The following is an 18,496-nucleotide window of genomic DNA, read 5'->3' as shown; positions in this document are numbered from 1 at the left end:
CAATGACACTGATCATTTACATGAAATGAAAGCATGGTTGCACCAGATTTAGCAAGACGCTAATTTCCATCTGTCATCCTGCACATAACAAGTGGACGCAAGAAACTACAATTTAAGTGCAATGCATGTTTTTTCCCCTTATAGCAGAATAGGCCTGGAGAATATAGCTGATAAAATTGTCTTAATATTAACACAAATGACACAATATTATCCTCAAAGGTTCAATCAGTAGGACACAGACCAGATCAGTGTTGTCCACCTCTGGGTTTGGACAGCAGTGGACAGGACGATCTGTCCAAGTCTTTCAGACTTTTAAGTTGTGATTCTTCCTCTCAGACGTCAGTTTGTTGTCTCACCACAGGGTGGCAGCAGAGCTCCACTGTGCTCTGAGCAGTCTGAACACATTAGTCCTGTTTACCCGCCGTTAATCTGATCTCATGTACTCCGTTACCATGACCACCACAGCGTGAAAATGTTTAAACCCCTGTGAAAAAACAGATCTCAGCTAATCGGCAGATTGGATTAATCAACTCCAAACACTGACGCAGAGACAGCTCTGTTTGTTTGTTGTTTGTTTGCTTGTTTTTCTGCAGAGACACACACCACCTCACAAATCAACTGGAACCAAAGAGGAAACACCTTCATTCAGCAGCCACATCATGTTTCACTTCATATCTTCAGTTTAATATTCAGGCTGTAGAGCCGTCGTGGGAGAAACCGGATCGAAAAGCACAAGAAGACTTTGTCCATGTCTTCTGTTCCACAGTAAGTCACTTAAGTTTAACAAGAGCCAACTAATGGAAATTACTGACTGGAAAACAAGAACAGAGTCAAAAACTAAATTAAAAAGATTTAGACTCTCCTTTTTTTTTATCGGGCAAAAACAACACTTTAAATTTGTTTAAATGTCTCCTAAAAACACATTATTAATCATTTGTTTTTCCTAAAGGGGCCCTGCAGAGTTTTCTTCCATATTAAGCACTAACAGAGGTTTGAACCTGTTTTTACTGCATTTGTCTGGAATTAGATGTTTTAAAATTGCATTTTATTGGAATACACTGTGACTTATTAACTTGTTGGTATTTGTGCAACATCATCCATCAATTATTTTTCAACTAATTTATTAAATGTGTAGTTGGTAAAATGTCCATCACAGGTTCCCAAAGCATAAAAAAGGAGTCTTAATGTAACTCCAGTGACTTCACATGAAGCTACAGGATGTAACATTTCTGCATCAAAACACTAAATCTATATTATATAAATGTTTCCAGCAATGTTCAAACCAGAGAAATGCATAAGTTATTCAAGTTATTAGCTGCTAGTTGCTATAACCTCAGAGGAAATATGAGATTCACTGGATACATCAGAACATGACTAAAGATAACATGTAACCATTGATTAATTATTTAATTATTTATTTATTCTCAATAGTAGTAGCTTGTTTTCAAATGTCAGAAAATGGCAAAAAATGTCACAATGATATCCTGAATGATAAGATATTCAGTTTACAGTCAGAGAGGAGGAAAGTAACCAGAAAATATTCACATTTAAAAATCTAAACTCACAGAATTTGGATATTTTTCTTCTTAAAAAGTATTGCAATAGTCAGCAATTCATGTTATGATTGATTAGCAATTGATTAATTGTAGCAGCTCTAAATGTGAATACATCTTTATGTTGTCCATGAATAAGATTTCTGTCTGAGTTGTGTCAGATTTTATTCAGCTATGGTGGATCTTTAAACAATGAAGACAACAACTCCTATGATCCCACGCTACTTCACAACATCATCAAACTGTCTTTTGCTACTGTTTTAAAGTAAGAGAGACCCCTACTGGCAGAACTAACACTGAGCACTTAAATAAAGTTGGGACAAACTCCAAAAACACTGGATCCTACAGCTCCCAAAATGCAACTGCAGTGTCTTTCATTAGAGCCTCCCTGCCTGATAAAAAGCTGTCTAATCCTGACCAGCAAACTGAGTCCTTGTTTAACAAACACCCAGAAACTGAAATGGATCCAGTTCACACTGATATGACACACACACACACACACACACACACACACACCAGTGTGATCTGAGCAGCGACAGACACAAACGCAGCAGCAGCTGACAGGAGCAGCATGGAGGACGGCATGAACAGGAAACAGAGTCATGTGACCGACCGGGACGGCGCCAAATTCTCCAGGTTGAGCTTCCAGGAAGTCTGGTCCTGTTCTGGTTTTGATCAACAGCCTGACGACGACGGCAGACGGCTGCTCATCGCGTCACATCAGTGAAGGTAACGGACCAATAAAAACACTGCGAGAAAGATATTTACTGATTGGAAACAAGGTGTCTGACTGTCAGTAAACGCACCACAAACTGAGGTCATGAGAACAGGAACAGGCTGTGATGGATGACACCTCAGGGATCTTTCAGTCACTGAGTGGCTCATAAAACCTGCTGAAAATCTGAATTCTCCTTCTTAAGGCAAGAATTTTATTCTAGTTTTTGTCTTTTGCCGCGGCATCAAATTAGATATTGAGAATCATAGAAATTAACTTCACTGGTATCGACATATGACATCCTTACTTGGAATTATAAGCTTCTATCTGAGTTATTCACATATTCTCATCAAATGTCTAGACTGTGGAAACCAGAAATATTTTATGACCCACCCACTTTTTTTATCCATACGAGAGGATGTAACACTGAAACACAGAGAGCTGAGACGTTCTCTGTTCACTGATTGTGGTGCGACTCCTCCCCTTAAAGTGCACGCAGTTTGTGACAATTTCAATTCCCAATTAATTGACAGAGAAATCAGTCAGCAGGAACCGCAGTTCCCTGCCTTTGTTGGACACACAGCCACCGTAAAAGTCATGAAGAAGAAGTTTTGAATTCTCAAAATTCTTCCCATAATCAAAGTTATGAGCCACTCAGTGACAAAAGTCAGAGTTACGAGAGATTCAACACTGTAACGTGCAGTATGACAGTCCTACACCCAGACTGGTACCAATCTGAAGTCCTGCTAGCGCCCCCTGGAGGCTGCAGTGTTCATTACAACCACAATACAGAACTAACAACATTATTTATTCAGAGGTGAAGTTTGTGATACAGGAACACTCACTCACTGAGAAACTACTTCTTTAAGTTTTTAGCTGCTAAAAAAGTGATTTTATTTGTGAATAAAATGTTGAAACTAATTAAAGTTGTGCCACAAGTAACTTTTGCTGGTTGAAATTTAAGCACAGTCCACATTAAAGTATATTTATCTGTCAAACATGACATCTTGAGTTTTTTTGGGGTCAAACAGAAACCTGACTGGAGGAATTTGACTGGTGACGTGTTTATGTGTGTGTGATGACATCGTGACAGGACACAGGTATGATGAGCAGGAACAGGTACAGGTGAGAGCGTCAGAGCAGCTTCAGTGCTTTAAATGAACCACATGAAGGCAGCAGAGACAAGCAACAGCACTCATCCTCCCTCTGTGTGTGTGTGTGTGTGTGTGTGTGTGTGTGTGTGTGTGTGTGTGTGTGTGTGTGTGTGTGTGTGTGTGTGTGTTGACTGACAGATGGACAGAAATATTTTCTTTTATAAATACACACATGAGCAGACACAGTCAGACAGACAGACAAAGAGAGAATAAGAAACAAAGAGATAAACAGGTAGAAAATGTTTGACTTTACTGGCATCTGAAGCTCTTGTATTTACTGTACATACATGTTTGAATTAACAGACGTTTTCACACCAAATTATACAGAAAGAGGTAACTAGGTAAAACATACTGCTGTTGTTTTTTGTTGAGTTTCTTGACAAAGTAATGAAAGATTCCAGCCAGAAAGAAAACAAGCAGAAGCAACAATTTATCAATTTGTGAAGGAAGTCCTTCAAGTGTTTGATCAGACTGAAGGTACAACAAACTGGTCTGAAGTCTGAAGATGCTGGAGGTTGGTTCAGGTGGTTCTCATCATCAGTTGCTAACAGAGTAAACAATTCAGGATTTTGCAGGCTGTTTTTGGGATTGCTGCTGCCTAAAATGCCTGATTTGATGTCAGATTTTCTAAAAGCATGTTGCACTGTTTTTAGACACTGTAAAATGCATCTGCAAGTGAAAACTGCAAAGGAAAGCTGAGACTTGTTTTTGTATAATTCATTAAAATCATTTCTTCCAGGAAGAACAACACCACACCCTGTCCTGAGGGTTATAAGAAACTTTAAAGAGATGAAAATCTTCTAAATATTCCGATTTTTGCCAAAAAAAAGTTCTCGCCATTTAAAAAAGAGTAAATTACTCATCTTCTATTCAACACCTGCCAGATCTGAAGATTTAAAGTGGAAGACATGTTGAATAATAATGTTTAATAATGCCAGTAAAGTCGTTCATTAGAGAGAAAAACAAACCAAGAAGGAAAGAGAAAACGGAGGCGACTCTCCGTCCTACCTTCATGGGTGAGATGTGAGCGTGGGTGACGTATCCGTGCACATTCTCGATCTGGGACAGGTTCTTCTCTGCTACCTGGACCAGCTCTGCTCCCCCCGCCTCCTCCGTGAGCTGAGGGGAGCTCTGGTCCTGGGGGGACGAGTCCTCATCGTGGTGCCTGTACTTCTGTAACACACAAACAGAAGAATACGCTCGGTCAAACTACTGAACTGCTGCTGCTGCTGGGGTTACAGAGGGTTTTAAAGCCCTGAACTCTGACTGACAGGTAGAGGCTGCTGTCACGTTAAAGAACCAGGTGATGATTCCACCTTGTTCCACCTTTGTTTTTTGTTGATTTTTGTTTATATAAAACCATGTTGGACAAACATAAACACACAGAATCGTAGGCTGGATGAGCACAATTAATCTAAATTTTATCAAAATCGTAATATATGGCTTCCTGCAATTTTCAAAGAGCAGGAGGTTCAATATTTGTTAAAGGCAAAATGTGTCAAAAAAAATTGTAAATAAATGAATATGGTGAAACAGAGATGTCCAGATTCTACACTTAAACATTCCTGCAAAAAAAATCACACCATAGTCATTTTACCACGTTCTTCAATCAAAATAAAAATATTGATGTAAAAATTATGAAGGTATGAAGGTACAACAAAATAGATACGGCCCAAGCCTGCTGAGCACATCATCCAGAAAGTTTGATTTGTCAGTGATCAGGATATTGTTTAAAGAAAGATCTGAAATGAAAATACAGAATGTGGGGAAAAAATAATAATAAAAAAAACAGGAACAAGCGTCTCCTTCCACTTTACACCGACAGAAACGATGGACAAAACTACCAAACTAAGACTGAAGTTAAAACAAAGTGTAACCGTCCTTTAGAGGGACTGAAAGCAGAGACGTGAGCTGATTTGTCCCTCTGAGGTGTCTCCACAGACTTCAGCGTGCTGCTGCAGCCTTCACTTCTTGATGAGTCAGAGCTCAGAGTCTTACTCATCTGTTTTGTGGCTTTAAGAGCAGAGAGCTTCATGTTGACAGGTGAACGACTCGACTGTCCTGAACCGCTGCAGTTACATAACCAGGCTGAGACCGAGTGATGGACACCTTCACGTCCACTCCTGAGCTGCCGCACTGCACAGGACAGCAGGAGACGGGTCTGACGCGTCCTGGGTGTCAAGTCTGATCAGTTTATTGATTAATCCATGGCAGGACATTCATCTCTAAAACATCTAATTACTAATAAACTGCTTTCTAAACATCTAAATCTTCCTCCACGTTCACAAAAGAAATATCACAGAGGTTATCTTAACGTTCAGATTCTTCTTCGTGAATTAAACCCAGACTGCAAACAGCTAGCTGGCTGTGCTAACGCTAATGCTCGATGAGCAGGAGCAACAGTTCAGAGTTTATAACGAGAGTCACTGCAGAGTCACATGGACACTGTGTGCTGAGAACAACACCTGTAACCATGGTAACCATACACAACAAAGAGGGCAGCCAATGGAACCTCAGAAACATTAAAACATTCAAACTGCAGGACAAAAATGAGACTAAAAGGCCGACAAGGGCTGAACAACTTAGGAAGAAAAACCTAAATGCCATTATTTATTATTTATTACAAACAGAATATGATTTGTGAGGCAATGATAATTTTTACATTATTATTCATTAATTTGACTGAAAAACATGTTAAAATGACTATGGTGTGATTATTTTGCAGGAATCTGTACCAAATAAATAATATTTTTTAAAGTCTTAAATGAATGTGGTGAGACAGAGACGTCCTGTCCTACCCACCAGATTCTTCAAAGCTTTTTGAGACGTTTTATCTTTAAAAAAAAATATTGCACCTCCTGCCATTTGAAAATTACTGAAAGCCAAATTGTGATTTCCATCTTTCTTTCTTTTTTATTTTTTGAATTGTGCAGCCATAATATCAACTGTAAATGTCTAATGTAAAATACAAGATCACATGACTAAAAAAAATGTACAATTTTGTTAAAAGACTAAAAGTGAATTAAAAGCAGGTGTCAAAATGAAAATTTAAAGGAGACATAAGAATAAAAACTTCATGACAAAAGGCATGAAAATTTGACTTTTTAGTTTTATTGCCTAAAACCAACAAAAATCCAAAGACTAAAATTTTACTAAAACTTCTAAAGTCTAAAAGTAGATTGAAATCATTATGTGTTGATTCTGTGATTTAAAGAAAATGAGAGTAAACTACCTTTTGTGTTTCACTTTGATGATGATATAATAATTAAAAACACTTTGATTACCATCTTTCTATCGTGTGGAAACAGCTGTTAGCACAGATGTTTTGGATTTTGCTCTGATCCTGATTTATTTCAGTCGCAGGTTTCAACATGAGACCTGAAACTCTGCGACGCTGCTGCTGTAAGAAGCTCTGAACAAACTTTGAGCAGCAACTTCAAAGGGACGTTAATCTGCGTCTGAACAGGATTATCCTGCGTCTGATTGGCTGTGTGGGCCGGATCAGGTTGGCAGGTTGCCGGTCTACACGCAGCCCCGCCCGCCTGAGTCTGAACTACACAGAGAGAGTCTCCCTCCGCCGGCACAGAAATACATTTCACACCGCTCTGATCGAACGTCGTGATCAAACGCCGTCACTGAGGGGGGTCAGACTCAGCACCACCGTCTCCTCAGTTACCATGGCAACTTTACCGTATTCCTGCTGGACTGTGGGAAATAACTCGACATGTGACCCCAGCTCTGGATTCAGATAAATATGTTTCTGAAAACAGTAAAAAAAAAAAATCTAACTTCTTCAGAGAAATCTGAAGGAGAAAAGACTTAAATCAATGAGGAGTTTACTGGCTTATCACAGCGATATCAGTCTATATCTGCCCTTTTTCTTAATTCAGGTTTAATTATATACCTACATTTTGCTATATATGTATTTTTATTTATTTATAGTTAAAAATATCAGTGGAAGTTTACTATTTCAGTGCCCCGATGTCATTTTGGACGATAAAGTTTTGCGTGCTGTCTGTTTACTCTTTCTTGATAAATCTGACATACTGTTAAAAGGGTAGGTGTTATCAGCTGTAGCTTCAGCTGACACCTTTTTCAGACTGCAGAAGTGTTTAAGTTGATGTTGAATTACTTTAATGAAATGTTTTTCACTGCATTATTTAAGAAGCCATGCATTTATTTACATGAATTTGTAGATTTATACGTGATGATCTTTTTTCTACTTGCAGACTTAAATAAATTCTAAATTCTAGATTCTTCATCATTTTCTGAACTAAACAACAACTGAATTAATCAAGAAAATGACCAACAGATTAATTGAAAATAATCACTGGCTGCAGCTCTAATCAGTGACCTGCCTTTTTTAAAGACACACAAACAAAATTATTTTGCCTGTACTGTTCATTAACTTGCAAAATAGTCTTAAAACATGAGAAATAATTAGAATAAGATCGTGGATTACGATTTTTGCCGTGTCGTCCATCCCTGCTTTAAAAGCCCACATCATTTGGCTTCTTGTGCTTTTTGTGTCTCTGCAGAGGGAAGACGTCACCTCCACTTTGACAGCAGTCTGCACTGAGCCAACAAACTGTGTGTGAAGGGCAACATCTCCATTCATCAGGCTGAGAGCTGCCAGCCGACTCACTGAACAGTTGGTTAATTCATGGAGGACAACAGCAGCTGCCAGAGAGGCGGCGAACAGTTAACGCTCACAGATTCAGAGGTGTGAATCTGAACAAACACTTAAACACCAACATAAAACAACAGCACACAACTGAAGCCACAACCTGGAGGAGGAAATATAACAAATATATAACTGATGGAGGCTGAAGACTAACAATTCACTCTTCTATGATCAGATAATCTGCAAACGCAACCACTTAGAAGAAACAAGCACTTTGATACTCGTGTGTCACTTGTAAGGCATTTCTGGGATTTTCTGTAATCCTGCTGATGAACAAACAAACCCAACTGAAAACATGACCTAAAAAAATCACGGTGAAGTCAGATCCACAGGAACATTTTTCGGTAAACCAAAGAATCCAAATTTCTCAACTCAAAACTGAAATTATTTATTTATTTTGGAACCAGCTGGCCATGGATTTCCTGCCAGAAAACAGCTGACTGCTCCCTCTGGGTTGAGAGTTGAGAGCTGTTGTGTTGTTTTCCCCAAACCCTTCAGACTGGTTTTCACACAGGTGTGGTTAAGCTGTGTGTTACTGAAATGACATCACTGTGAGTTATGGGAGGAGCTCTGATGTACAGGAGGCACACGGCGGCTAAAAGATTGTCAAAATAGACGCCATGTGTTTGGACACGCTACAGCTTCAACACCTTCCAGCTCAAAGACTTTGTTATGAGAACCAGCTCTTTTATTTTTCAGATCCATCCAACCTAAACTGAACTGAAGAAACAAGACAGAGCTCGACGTTCACGCTAGTCTGCTAATCGGTGAGCTAACCTAAGTCTTCACACTCGAGACTCGTCCGTAACATGACGTCCACTGAACATTAGTCACTTTACAATAACCCGCCGCTCACTCCTCACGCCTGAACTTAACCGATCCAACCAATGAGGGCGAGGACTCGCCGTCAGAGGCAGCGTAGGACGGGTCATACCTTCATCATGGTAGGATCAGAGTGGAGCTTCATGAGGTCCAGACTCTCTGACCCTGCAGTGAGAACCAGTTGATAATCTTGTGTAAACCTGTTCTAAGACTCGTGTTCTACTTGCTAATTTCTTTTTTTTTTTTTTTTTTACTTCTGTTCCCTTCTCTCTTTTTTTGAAGATATTATTCAGCCAGTCATATTATCTTAGCTTGGAGTGGTATTTGCCTTTGTTGTTGTGAGTAACCTCAGAGTCTAACAGGCTATGAATTAAATTATACACGTTCTGCATCGTTTGGATAATTGTATTCATAAACATCCAACAATTTATAACAGAACTGAAGTTATTTCAATATGTTCTCTGTGAAATCCAATCGATTCAGTGTCTTCTAGAACTTTTGTTGGCCACAGAGTTTATTTTCTGCACTTAATCCAAAGGAAAAATGTTTGTGGATGGAACCGGAGCGATACGAACTTCCTGCCCCGAACGATCACCGAAAATTTATCAGCATTTCAGGGTGTCTGAAAATTCAGGGTGGGAGTTGAGAGTCAGTACCGGTTCCTGATTGGTCAGTACGGAATAATCGATAACTACCTTGACAAATGACTCACGAATCAACTGAACTTTTTACTTCTGCCAAAAAGTTATAATAACATACCTGTTAAATCTTTTCACAGCATTTCACGTCATGTTCTTATTTTTTACACCAAATTGTGGTGAGTTTGATCAATAAGAGCATCAATAAGTAAAGACTACAAATCAGCATTGGTTCTCAATTGACTCATATTGTTAAATAAATGTAAAATAAATAAAAATAAATACTAATAAATATGAAATCACTTTCATTTGAATTTATTTTTCTTTTTTGTCTAAAAACAGTCACATTTTTATGTATTTTTCATATCGGATTGATGAAAACTGACATCAGTTTTCTTTGTGTTCCTGCAGATATTCCTGTCATCATTTCTCTTCTTTTCGTCTTCATTATTTTGTAAAATGCCTGAACATTTTCATGCACAGTGTTTAATGAACACGGCCCACAGTCTGACTAAATGTTCCGACTGCAGCAGTTCACTTCGACAGCAGATATTTTAGGAAACTGAGTGACGAAACACCAACTGTGACACTTTACAAAACTCTAGAACAAAAAAAAACAGATTCATGCATGTAAAGTGATATTTCACATGTGAAACTTATGTTTTCATCAAATTTAAAAAGCTTCATCACGTGATAAAACACTGTTTTCACATTTTGTTTTCTTACATTTCACACTGAAAATGTGTCGAGCTGTGAATTATGCATCACAAGTCAAACCTTTATGTGAAATGGTATTAAATGTGTAAAATGTGTCTGTCGAGTCGACTGCTGCTTCATCGTCTCATCTTAAGAGTCAATAAAGGGACAGTTCACCCTAAAATCAAACATATATATTTCTCCCCTGGCCTGCAGTGTTTTTTTTATTAATCTGGATTGTTTTGGTGCGAGTTACAGTTTTGGAAATATCGATCTACTTTATAATGAAGCACAGGGCTGCAACTAACGATTATTTTCATTGTCTATTAATCTGTCGATCATTTTCTGCTGATTTCTCTATGAATGAATGAATTAATTAATTAATCTGGTCAACACTTTTCAAGTCTTTCCTGTAATGATTATTTTCATCATTGATTAATCTGTCAAATTAGTTTCTTGATTAGTTGTTTGATCCAAGATGACGTCCTCAGATGTTTTGTTTTCTCTGCAACTCAAAGATATTCAGTTTACTGTCAGAGAGAAGGAAAGAAACCATTTAAAAATGACCCAAACTGATTAATCAGTTAATTCTTGTCTGGGACAAGGCTGAAAATAATATATAAAAATATATAGAATAATAAAAAAAAAATAAAGCAAACCAAAATATTTCATAGATTACATATATGTCTCATATATAAATACTGGGATAATAAAAATAATGAAAGAGTGTTGGTATTAATCTTTTCTTTTTTGGTAGGACATGATGACTCCAAGGACACTTTAGAGGACTCCTTTAGACCACAGTGGAAACACAGACAACAGGCTACAGAAACCTTTTAGTTCCTTGAAAAGCAGTTCCTGGGACTCATAGTTCTGGGTACTATGGGTGGAAACGCAGCTGAAGTGACCAAACCTCTTTCCTGTTATCTGCTGGACATGAAAAGGAGCTTAAACTGTCTGGATCAAAGACACAGATTAGTGTGTGATTATAAACTGTTTGTTTTCTGCCTTCCTGGAAAAAGACTTTTGGTCTTTGTATAGTTTCTGTCTGATGGTGATGATGATATTCTGTCTGAGGATGAAGATATTTTTGGTCTCCATGAACATGCTGGTCCCCCGAGCAACGGTTAACCACCACCTCCGTGCTGCAGCACCAAAACGAAGACGTTTAACCATCGTGGTGCTCCGACCACAAACTGAAACCTCGCTGAGTTTTTTTATTTTTTTATTTTAAATAATACGTTTTTAAATCAGAGTTTTTTCTGGAGCTGGTTGTTCATATAAATGTGTGATTTCTCCTCACAGTCTGTTAGTGCTGCTGAACAATACAAGACACACATCACCGTGAAAACACACACACACACACACACACACACACACACACACACACACACACACACACACACACACACACAATTATTCAGGTTTTTTTTAATTTACTTATGTCTGCTGAAGAGGTTTGTTCAAGCAGCGTTGAAGGAATATTTCTTAATATTTCACATTAAGAGGCTGAATTTCTGGACGTGTTTTTTAAGCCATTGATATTACAGTTATTGATGATTATAATCTGATGAATGATAATGATCAAAGGTTGAAAAATATTTTTCAACCTTTGACCTATTGACCCATTTTTCAAGTCTTTCCTGTAACGATTATTTTCATTATCGATTAATCTGTTGACCATTTTCTCTATTAATTGATTAGTTGTTTGGTCCATAAAATGTCAGAAAATGTTGATCAGAGTCCAAGATGATGTCCTCAAATGTCTTGTTTTGTCTGCAACTCAAAAATAATTAAAATATGACTCAAACCCACTAAACAATTATCAAAATAGTTGGTGATTAATTTAATAATCGATCAATAATCCTGCATTCTCTCTTTGTGCCGTCATGACCCGTCTCATCTGTCCTGACACTGGTTCGTTACACAGGTGAGTGAAGAACACCTGAACGTTCAGCTCTACCAATCAGAGTTGAGCTCTAAAACGTGCAGACAGTATCAGTCTGCTGTTGACGGGACTCAGCACTGCAGCAGAACTCGTGTTAATCACATGCTGTCAATCATCTCGCTGGAGGAAGTCTGACTCACTTCTCTACACAACATTTTCTGATGAGCAGCTGAGTTACTTTCTCAGAGGCTGCACTCCAGTAACACCAGGAACCGGTTTAAATGCCAACTTCTCATCTGTCGATTAATCTGTCGATTACTTTCTCGATTAATCGATTAGTTTTTTAGCCCATAACAACCAGGTAAACTCCACCTGCTGATGAAGATCATGTGATACGACTGAAAGCTCACCAACAGCTTCTCAAAGGAACTGAACAGTTTGTCAAACTCCTGCAGCGACGATCTGATGGGAGGATTCCTCTGTTCTCCGTCACTGTGGTGAGAACATCAGCTGACAGATGTTTACAGATGTGGAAGTGTTTTCATAAAGTGGTAGGTTGAGGCGTGAGCTGCGTCTGCAGAAATTATCCACAGTGACGGTCCTGCTTTGATTACTGATTTAATTACTGGTGGATTACATCCATGTCGAGGGCAGAGGGCACAGATTAAACCGAGAAGGCAGATTATCCTGTTGGAGTCGAGATGACGCCTTCGATGTCCATCGAACCGCGTTAATAAGAGGAATTTCATACTGTCCTTTTAGGAATCGGTGCTAACATGGATTTTAACTAAATCTATTACAGCATGACATCTTACAGACATGAAAACATTTTTATGGGCTTTCATTTTGGTGAAACCATGAACTACACTGGATTGAAATGGGGAATGGGACTGGGAGCGCTGGGATGGGACTGGACAGAGGACGCCTGCTGGATTCACAGCTGTCCAGAGGTCAGGTCCCGTCACTGTCGGTGCAGATGGAGATGATCCGCAGATTAAAGTGAGGCGGCACCGACCGACAGAACCTGCTTTCCAGGAACTCTGTGGTCAACTGTTCAAGCATCCCTTTGTTTTAAAGATGCAACGATTAATTGATAATTAACTGACTGATTATTAATCGATTATTACACTAATCTCTACACTATTTATGATAATCGATTAATCAGTTTGAGTCATTTTTTAAGAGAAGAAGTCCAAATTCTCAGATTTTGACTAATTAATAAATTAACTGAGAAAATGATCAACAGATTGATTGATTATGGACTATTTCTTAGGAATTCTTCTCAAAATCTGGTTCTGTTTCCAGGTGAGATACCTGTGGGATCCTGGGGTGTTTTCATTTTATTCATTCTATTTTTTTTTTTTTACTTAAAAAGCTGCAGTGAGTTATTTTATTGATTGAAATGCAGCTGGTATCTCCTCGTACTCTCTGTTTTAAGATTGTGTTGAAAAAGTGTGTTATAAATTTTGACACAGATTTTAATTTTTACTGTAAATGTCAAAATATCAGTTATGTGTTTCCTTAGTTGCTAATCATCTTTATCGGCCCTGAGAGAATCATATCAGTCGATCCCAAATCTTCACCCGCTGAACACATGTTCAATAAGTTGCTGTGGATAATTTCAGCAGCTGAATAACTTCAACCCCCCCCCCCCACCTGCTGCTTCATCAAATCTTTAGATGACTTTCAGGTGACTATCGTCCCCGACGTCGCCTCTCTACAGAAACACAAACAGACACAACAGCTCCGTCTGAATGTTGCATGACCACAGAGCAGCAGATGGAGAAGCATCAGGAGGCTGCAGGCGAGCTGAGCGTCACGACACTCCGAGGAAACACAACGACAAACACAAAGAAGCACAGGATTACTGTCTGAAAACAGTCGGTTTACAGGTTCATCTCCCTCTGTGGGTCACAACGCTGCACCGTCTGAGCCCACACAGGCTAAATCTGTCTGCATCTGCGCTCCTGAACATGAACGCTCCGAGGTAAAAAGATAAAAGCTGCACTCTGGCTCCTGTACATTATTTTGAATTGTTGACATTTCAGCGCCGTCGGCAGCTGACATCAAAATTTAAACAGATCTAAAACCACAGAGAGAAGGAGGCGGTGATGTGGACTACGCTGTGATCGTCCTGTAAACACATCACAGGTTCAATCGCTGCAGCAGCTACATGTCAGAGTGTCCTTGAGCGAGACACCGAACCCACTCACTGTGGATGAGAGCAGCACAAATGTAAATGTGGATGTAGGAGGCAGTGGGGAGGTTTCCAGTGATGACACTGTCTGCCTGAAGAGAGCCTCTTCCTCCTCCTCCTCCTCCTCCTCCTCGACAGCTCTCAGAGAGACGAGGAGGAGGAGGAGGAGGAGGAGGAGGAGGAGGAGGCACAGCGCCGACTCCTGCCTGCCAAAAGCTGCTATAAATAGGAGCATCACCACGGAGCGGATGTAGCAGGATGTTCAGGAGGAGGAGGAGGAGGAGGGTTTCTGGATGATTCAGGGATGTGATGAAGAGGAACACAAGGAAGAAGATGGGAACAGCCAAGCGAGGAGTAATATCCCACTAGAATCTGACTCGCTCTATTTATTTTATCTTTTCTGTTTGTCAGTCAACTGTGCTGCTGTGAGGAAAGCTTTATTCATCATTTGATTATTTAATTATCCCTGTGAATTCTTCGAATTCATGTGAATTCTTTGACATTTCAGCCACACAGAATCTCAGTGTATATCATGTCATCTTAACATGTTTCAAAAAACATCCTCCTCAATTTGTCCTCATGGTTTCTGTCTGTCTCTACCAGCAACTATCAAATAAAGGCAAAAAGAAAACATGCATTTTTTTCTTCTCACTGTCTGACAGTCAGACTCAACATCCAGTTCATCACATCAACTTATCTCAAACGAATCCCACATTCTCAACTTTTATCATTTTTAGAATTAACAGGATTTGTCCTGTCGTTGAGATATTTGGTCAAAAATATTGTGATTTTGTCTGTATCACCCAGCGATAATAAAACAAACTCACTTTAAGGCCTGTAACTATCGTTTACTTTTTTAATTTTGTCTGTTTTCATTTTCTCAATTGATTGATTAATTAATCTATATTAATCTATCCCGTCATTCACCTAAAATATGTGCTCCATATGTATGGACCTATTTTTCAAGTCTTTCCAGTAACAATTATTTTCATAATAAATTAATCTGTCAGTCATTTTCTTGATCAATCAATTAGTTGTTTGGTAAGAGAAAGAAAAAGTCCAAGACGACGTCCTCAGAAACCAGAAAAAAAATCCAGAAAATATTCACATTTCAGAAACTAAAATCAGAGTTTTAGCTTTTCTGTCTTGAAAAATATGAATCAATTAACAATCAATTATTTGATTAATCATTGGAGCTCTACTTTATCTATCACCTCAGCTGCTTCGACTCTTTGGAGCAAACAACATGTCAACGGTCACAACCGACATGATCAATAATTATCAATATCAACTGATATGAAACTTCATGAGTGTCTGTACTTCTCTAATTTTTATCTTTAGTCTTATTTTGATTGAAAAACATGTTAAAATGACGATGTGATTTTTTTTTTTTTGCAGGAATCTGAACCAGATGAAGATATTTTTTTAAAGTTTGTACAATCTGATGTTTTTTTGACAACATGTTTTGCCTTTAATAAATTTTGCACCTCCTTCAGTTTGAAAAAAAAAGCCAGATTGCGATTTCAATGAAGTTTTGATTAATTGTGCAGCCATATAACAGACGCAAGTTAACATCCGACAGTTTCAGAACACTGGGGAGCCAAATTTTACATTTCAGAAAAAAATTAGATTAATTGTGCATCTCTAATTTTAATCATCAATATATTTCTGTAAAATCATGACTTTATTTCATCATCAGGCTGTGTGTCTTTTTTCTCTCCAGTTTCTTTGTGTGTGATTTTCACTCAGTCTAAAAATAAAACTGTTCAGTCACGCACGTTCTCCAGCCTTTACCACCTCAGTCTCAGAAAGAAATCCAGGGAAAACCCTGAATTAAGCCCAGATCTCTCTGAGTCTTCATCCTTACTGACTGCACGCTGTTCAGGCTGTAAACAGTTCGGTCAGTTGTGGAGGTGAGCTGAGGTCTCAACATGTGGAGCTCAGCCCTGATCAGGATTCCTGGATCAGTTCTGATCCGTGGTGAATTCATCTGAGCTGAACGTTTTAAAAATGACAGCAGCTCACTAAATACTTCACGGCTCCACAATTGATAACTTCCGGCACAATCTATTGAGTGTGTGGTAGAGAAAGCAGTCGATGGCAGCTGATCAATGGGACTTAATTAAGACTAGTTGCGATCAAACTGCCATAGAGCAGAAGTTACAGCAGAGCGTTTAATCACAGGCGCTGTGGGAGAGCGTTCCCTTCTGACCATCTAACCTCCAGTCAGAGATTTAAGAGTGTCATCTTCCCAATCCCTCAGATTAACAATACACACCAATCAAAGCCTGATCCATGCAGGACAGGCAGCAGCAATCTGAGCGCTGCCTGAGGGTTCACAGGTCAACACAGCGCTCCGCATGATACTGAAACTACAGCCACCCCCCCTCAGGGGCTGTGTGACTGTCCAATCAGAGCCCGGGGACAGAAGGTCAACTGGGAGGTTCATTTCAAGTGGACTCGAGTCCGTCACAGCGTTTCTACCACCGAGTTTATGACGGTGAACGAGGGAGATTCCTCTCACACTGAAGTGATCTCACCTGAGAAGAGTCGTCACGAGAGCTGAGAACAAACACACACACTCAGGACGTTCAACTCTGACAGCCAATCAGTGACAGCTTTACATTAAACAACCAATCACTGCTCTTCTCAACAGTAATCACCAACAATTGTGATAATCGATTAATCTTTTTGAGTAATTTCTTCAGAAAATTTCAGTTTCTTAAATGTGAATATTTTCTGGTTTCTTTCCTCCTCTCTGACAGTAAACTGAATATCTTTGAGTTGTGGACAAAACGAGACATTTGACAAGATTTTTCACTATTTTCTGACATTTCATGGACCAAACAACTCATCATTTGATCAGAAAAATAATCATCAGATTAATCAATAATGAAAATAATCGTTAGTTGGTGCACTAAAATCAAACAGTGTGTCAATTAGGGCTGCACCTAAAAATTGATTTTTAATTGTTGATTAGTCGATTAATCTAGCAATTAATTTATTGATTTTTCTGAGAAAATTTATTTTCCTACTACAGACAGAAACGTGTTCATGATGTTTGGGCGGGGACAAAAAGCAAAGCGGATGCTGCCGTCTCGCCAGAGCGCTCTGGTTCTTTCACTGTTCTGCAGAGCTCACAGAGAGCCACACTGTTGGATCTCTGTCTGAAACACTCCCACACTTCAGATGATCGTGGGCCAGGTTTTTTGGTGCAGCTTGTTCTCCAAGGAAATCCATGCATTGACCAGGCACAGCCAACTGGTTTCATTGCGACACACAGAAGCACGTTATGCAAATTGATGTATTTCCATAATGAACGACGTCCATGAGACGCTCCAGCCTGAGTGTAAACGTTCTTATTGAGTATCATTCAGCAGCAGACTGTTTTTATTCTCCTCAAAGAACAACATGTTCACAAACTCTCACACATCGAGCAACAGCCGTCACGTTGTTCATGTTCTGACCTCAGCTCTGCATCTGAAACCTTTCTGAAACAATCTGATGTTCACGAAGCGACTGGCCAGACGAGTGGAGGAGTTTAACTTCCACCTCGAGCTCGCCGTCTCATTTTTCACTCGGCTGCTCTGTTATTTTTCATGTGAACAACACTTTGAATGTCTTCCAGGTAGAGCTGACCCCATGGCTTCAAGACTTCCACTGCTGCCAGTCAGGAGAGGCAAGAGGCGTTGCATCAGCTGCACCGAAAATTAGGCAAAAGGAAATTCGTGAGTTGCTCTATGGCGGTTAATTATACCATAAAAACCAGAACAAAAGCATTTCTGCTCTAACTGCCCAAATGTGGAAGCCCGATCCTTTGTACACCCTGAGGCTGATATCTCGCCTTCTGTCCTCATATAAGGTTGCATATCCATGTTTGATACTCTTCTGGCACCGACTGAACCGCTTCGATCCTGTTGAGAGGCTGCAGATTGTAAGGACGGTTTGAGACGAGCGAGGGAGGGATTTTATATCCTGTGGTGTGTAAAACACTCTAAATAAATAACAAAATACTCGAAATTAAAAACTCAGTTGAAATTGATCATTTTAAACTTATTTTTCTAGAAAAAAACGAACACTTTGTATATCTATTAGAAAACACAGATGCATAAGAAAGTGGCAAGTAGACCAAAAAGTTGGGATGATTAT

The 18,496-nt window shown here is 39.2% G+C and overlaps 1 protein-coding gene across 14 annotated transcripts in view; it reads right to left on the bottom strand.

The window, feature by feature from the left end:
* Positions 1 to 18,496, bottom strand: part of dlg1b (discs large MAGUK scaffold protein 1b) — a 130,808-nt gene that overhangs the window by 52,052 nt on the left and 60,260 nt on the right. For all 14 annotated transcript variants that reach the window (XM_084731922.1, XM_084731923.1, XM_084731927.1 and 11 more), the window contains one exon: positions 4,431 to 4,595. In XM_084731922.1, the coding sequence (XP_084588048.1) occupies positions 4,431 to 4,595 (165 nt within the window). The remainder of the gene's footprint in view (positions 1 to 4,430; positions 4,596 to 18,496) is intronic.

This window comes from Lutjanus erythropterus, chromosome 12 (assembly GCF_056507025.1).
Source record: "Lutjanus erythropterus isolate fLutEry1 chromosome 12, fLutEry1.hap2, whole genome shotgun sequence".
Classification (NCBI taxonomy): domain Eukaryota; kingdom Metazoa; phylum Chordata; class Actinopteri; order Lutjaniformes; family Lutjanidae; genus Lutjanus; species Lutjanus erythropterus.
The sequence above is the reverse complement of the archived record's forward strand: the minus strand, read 5'-3'. Positions and strand labels throughout refer to the sequence as shown.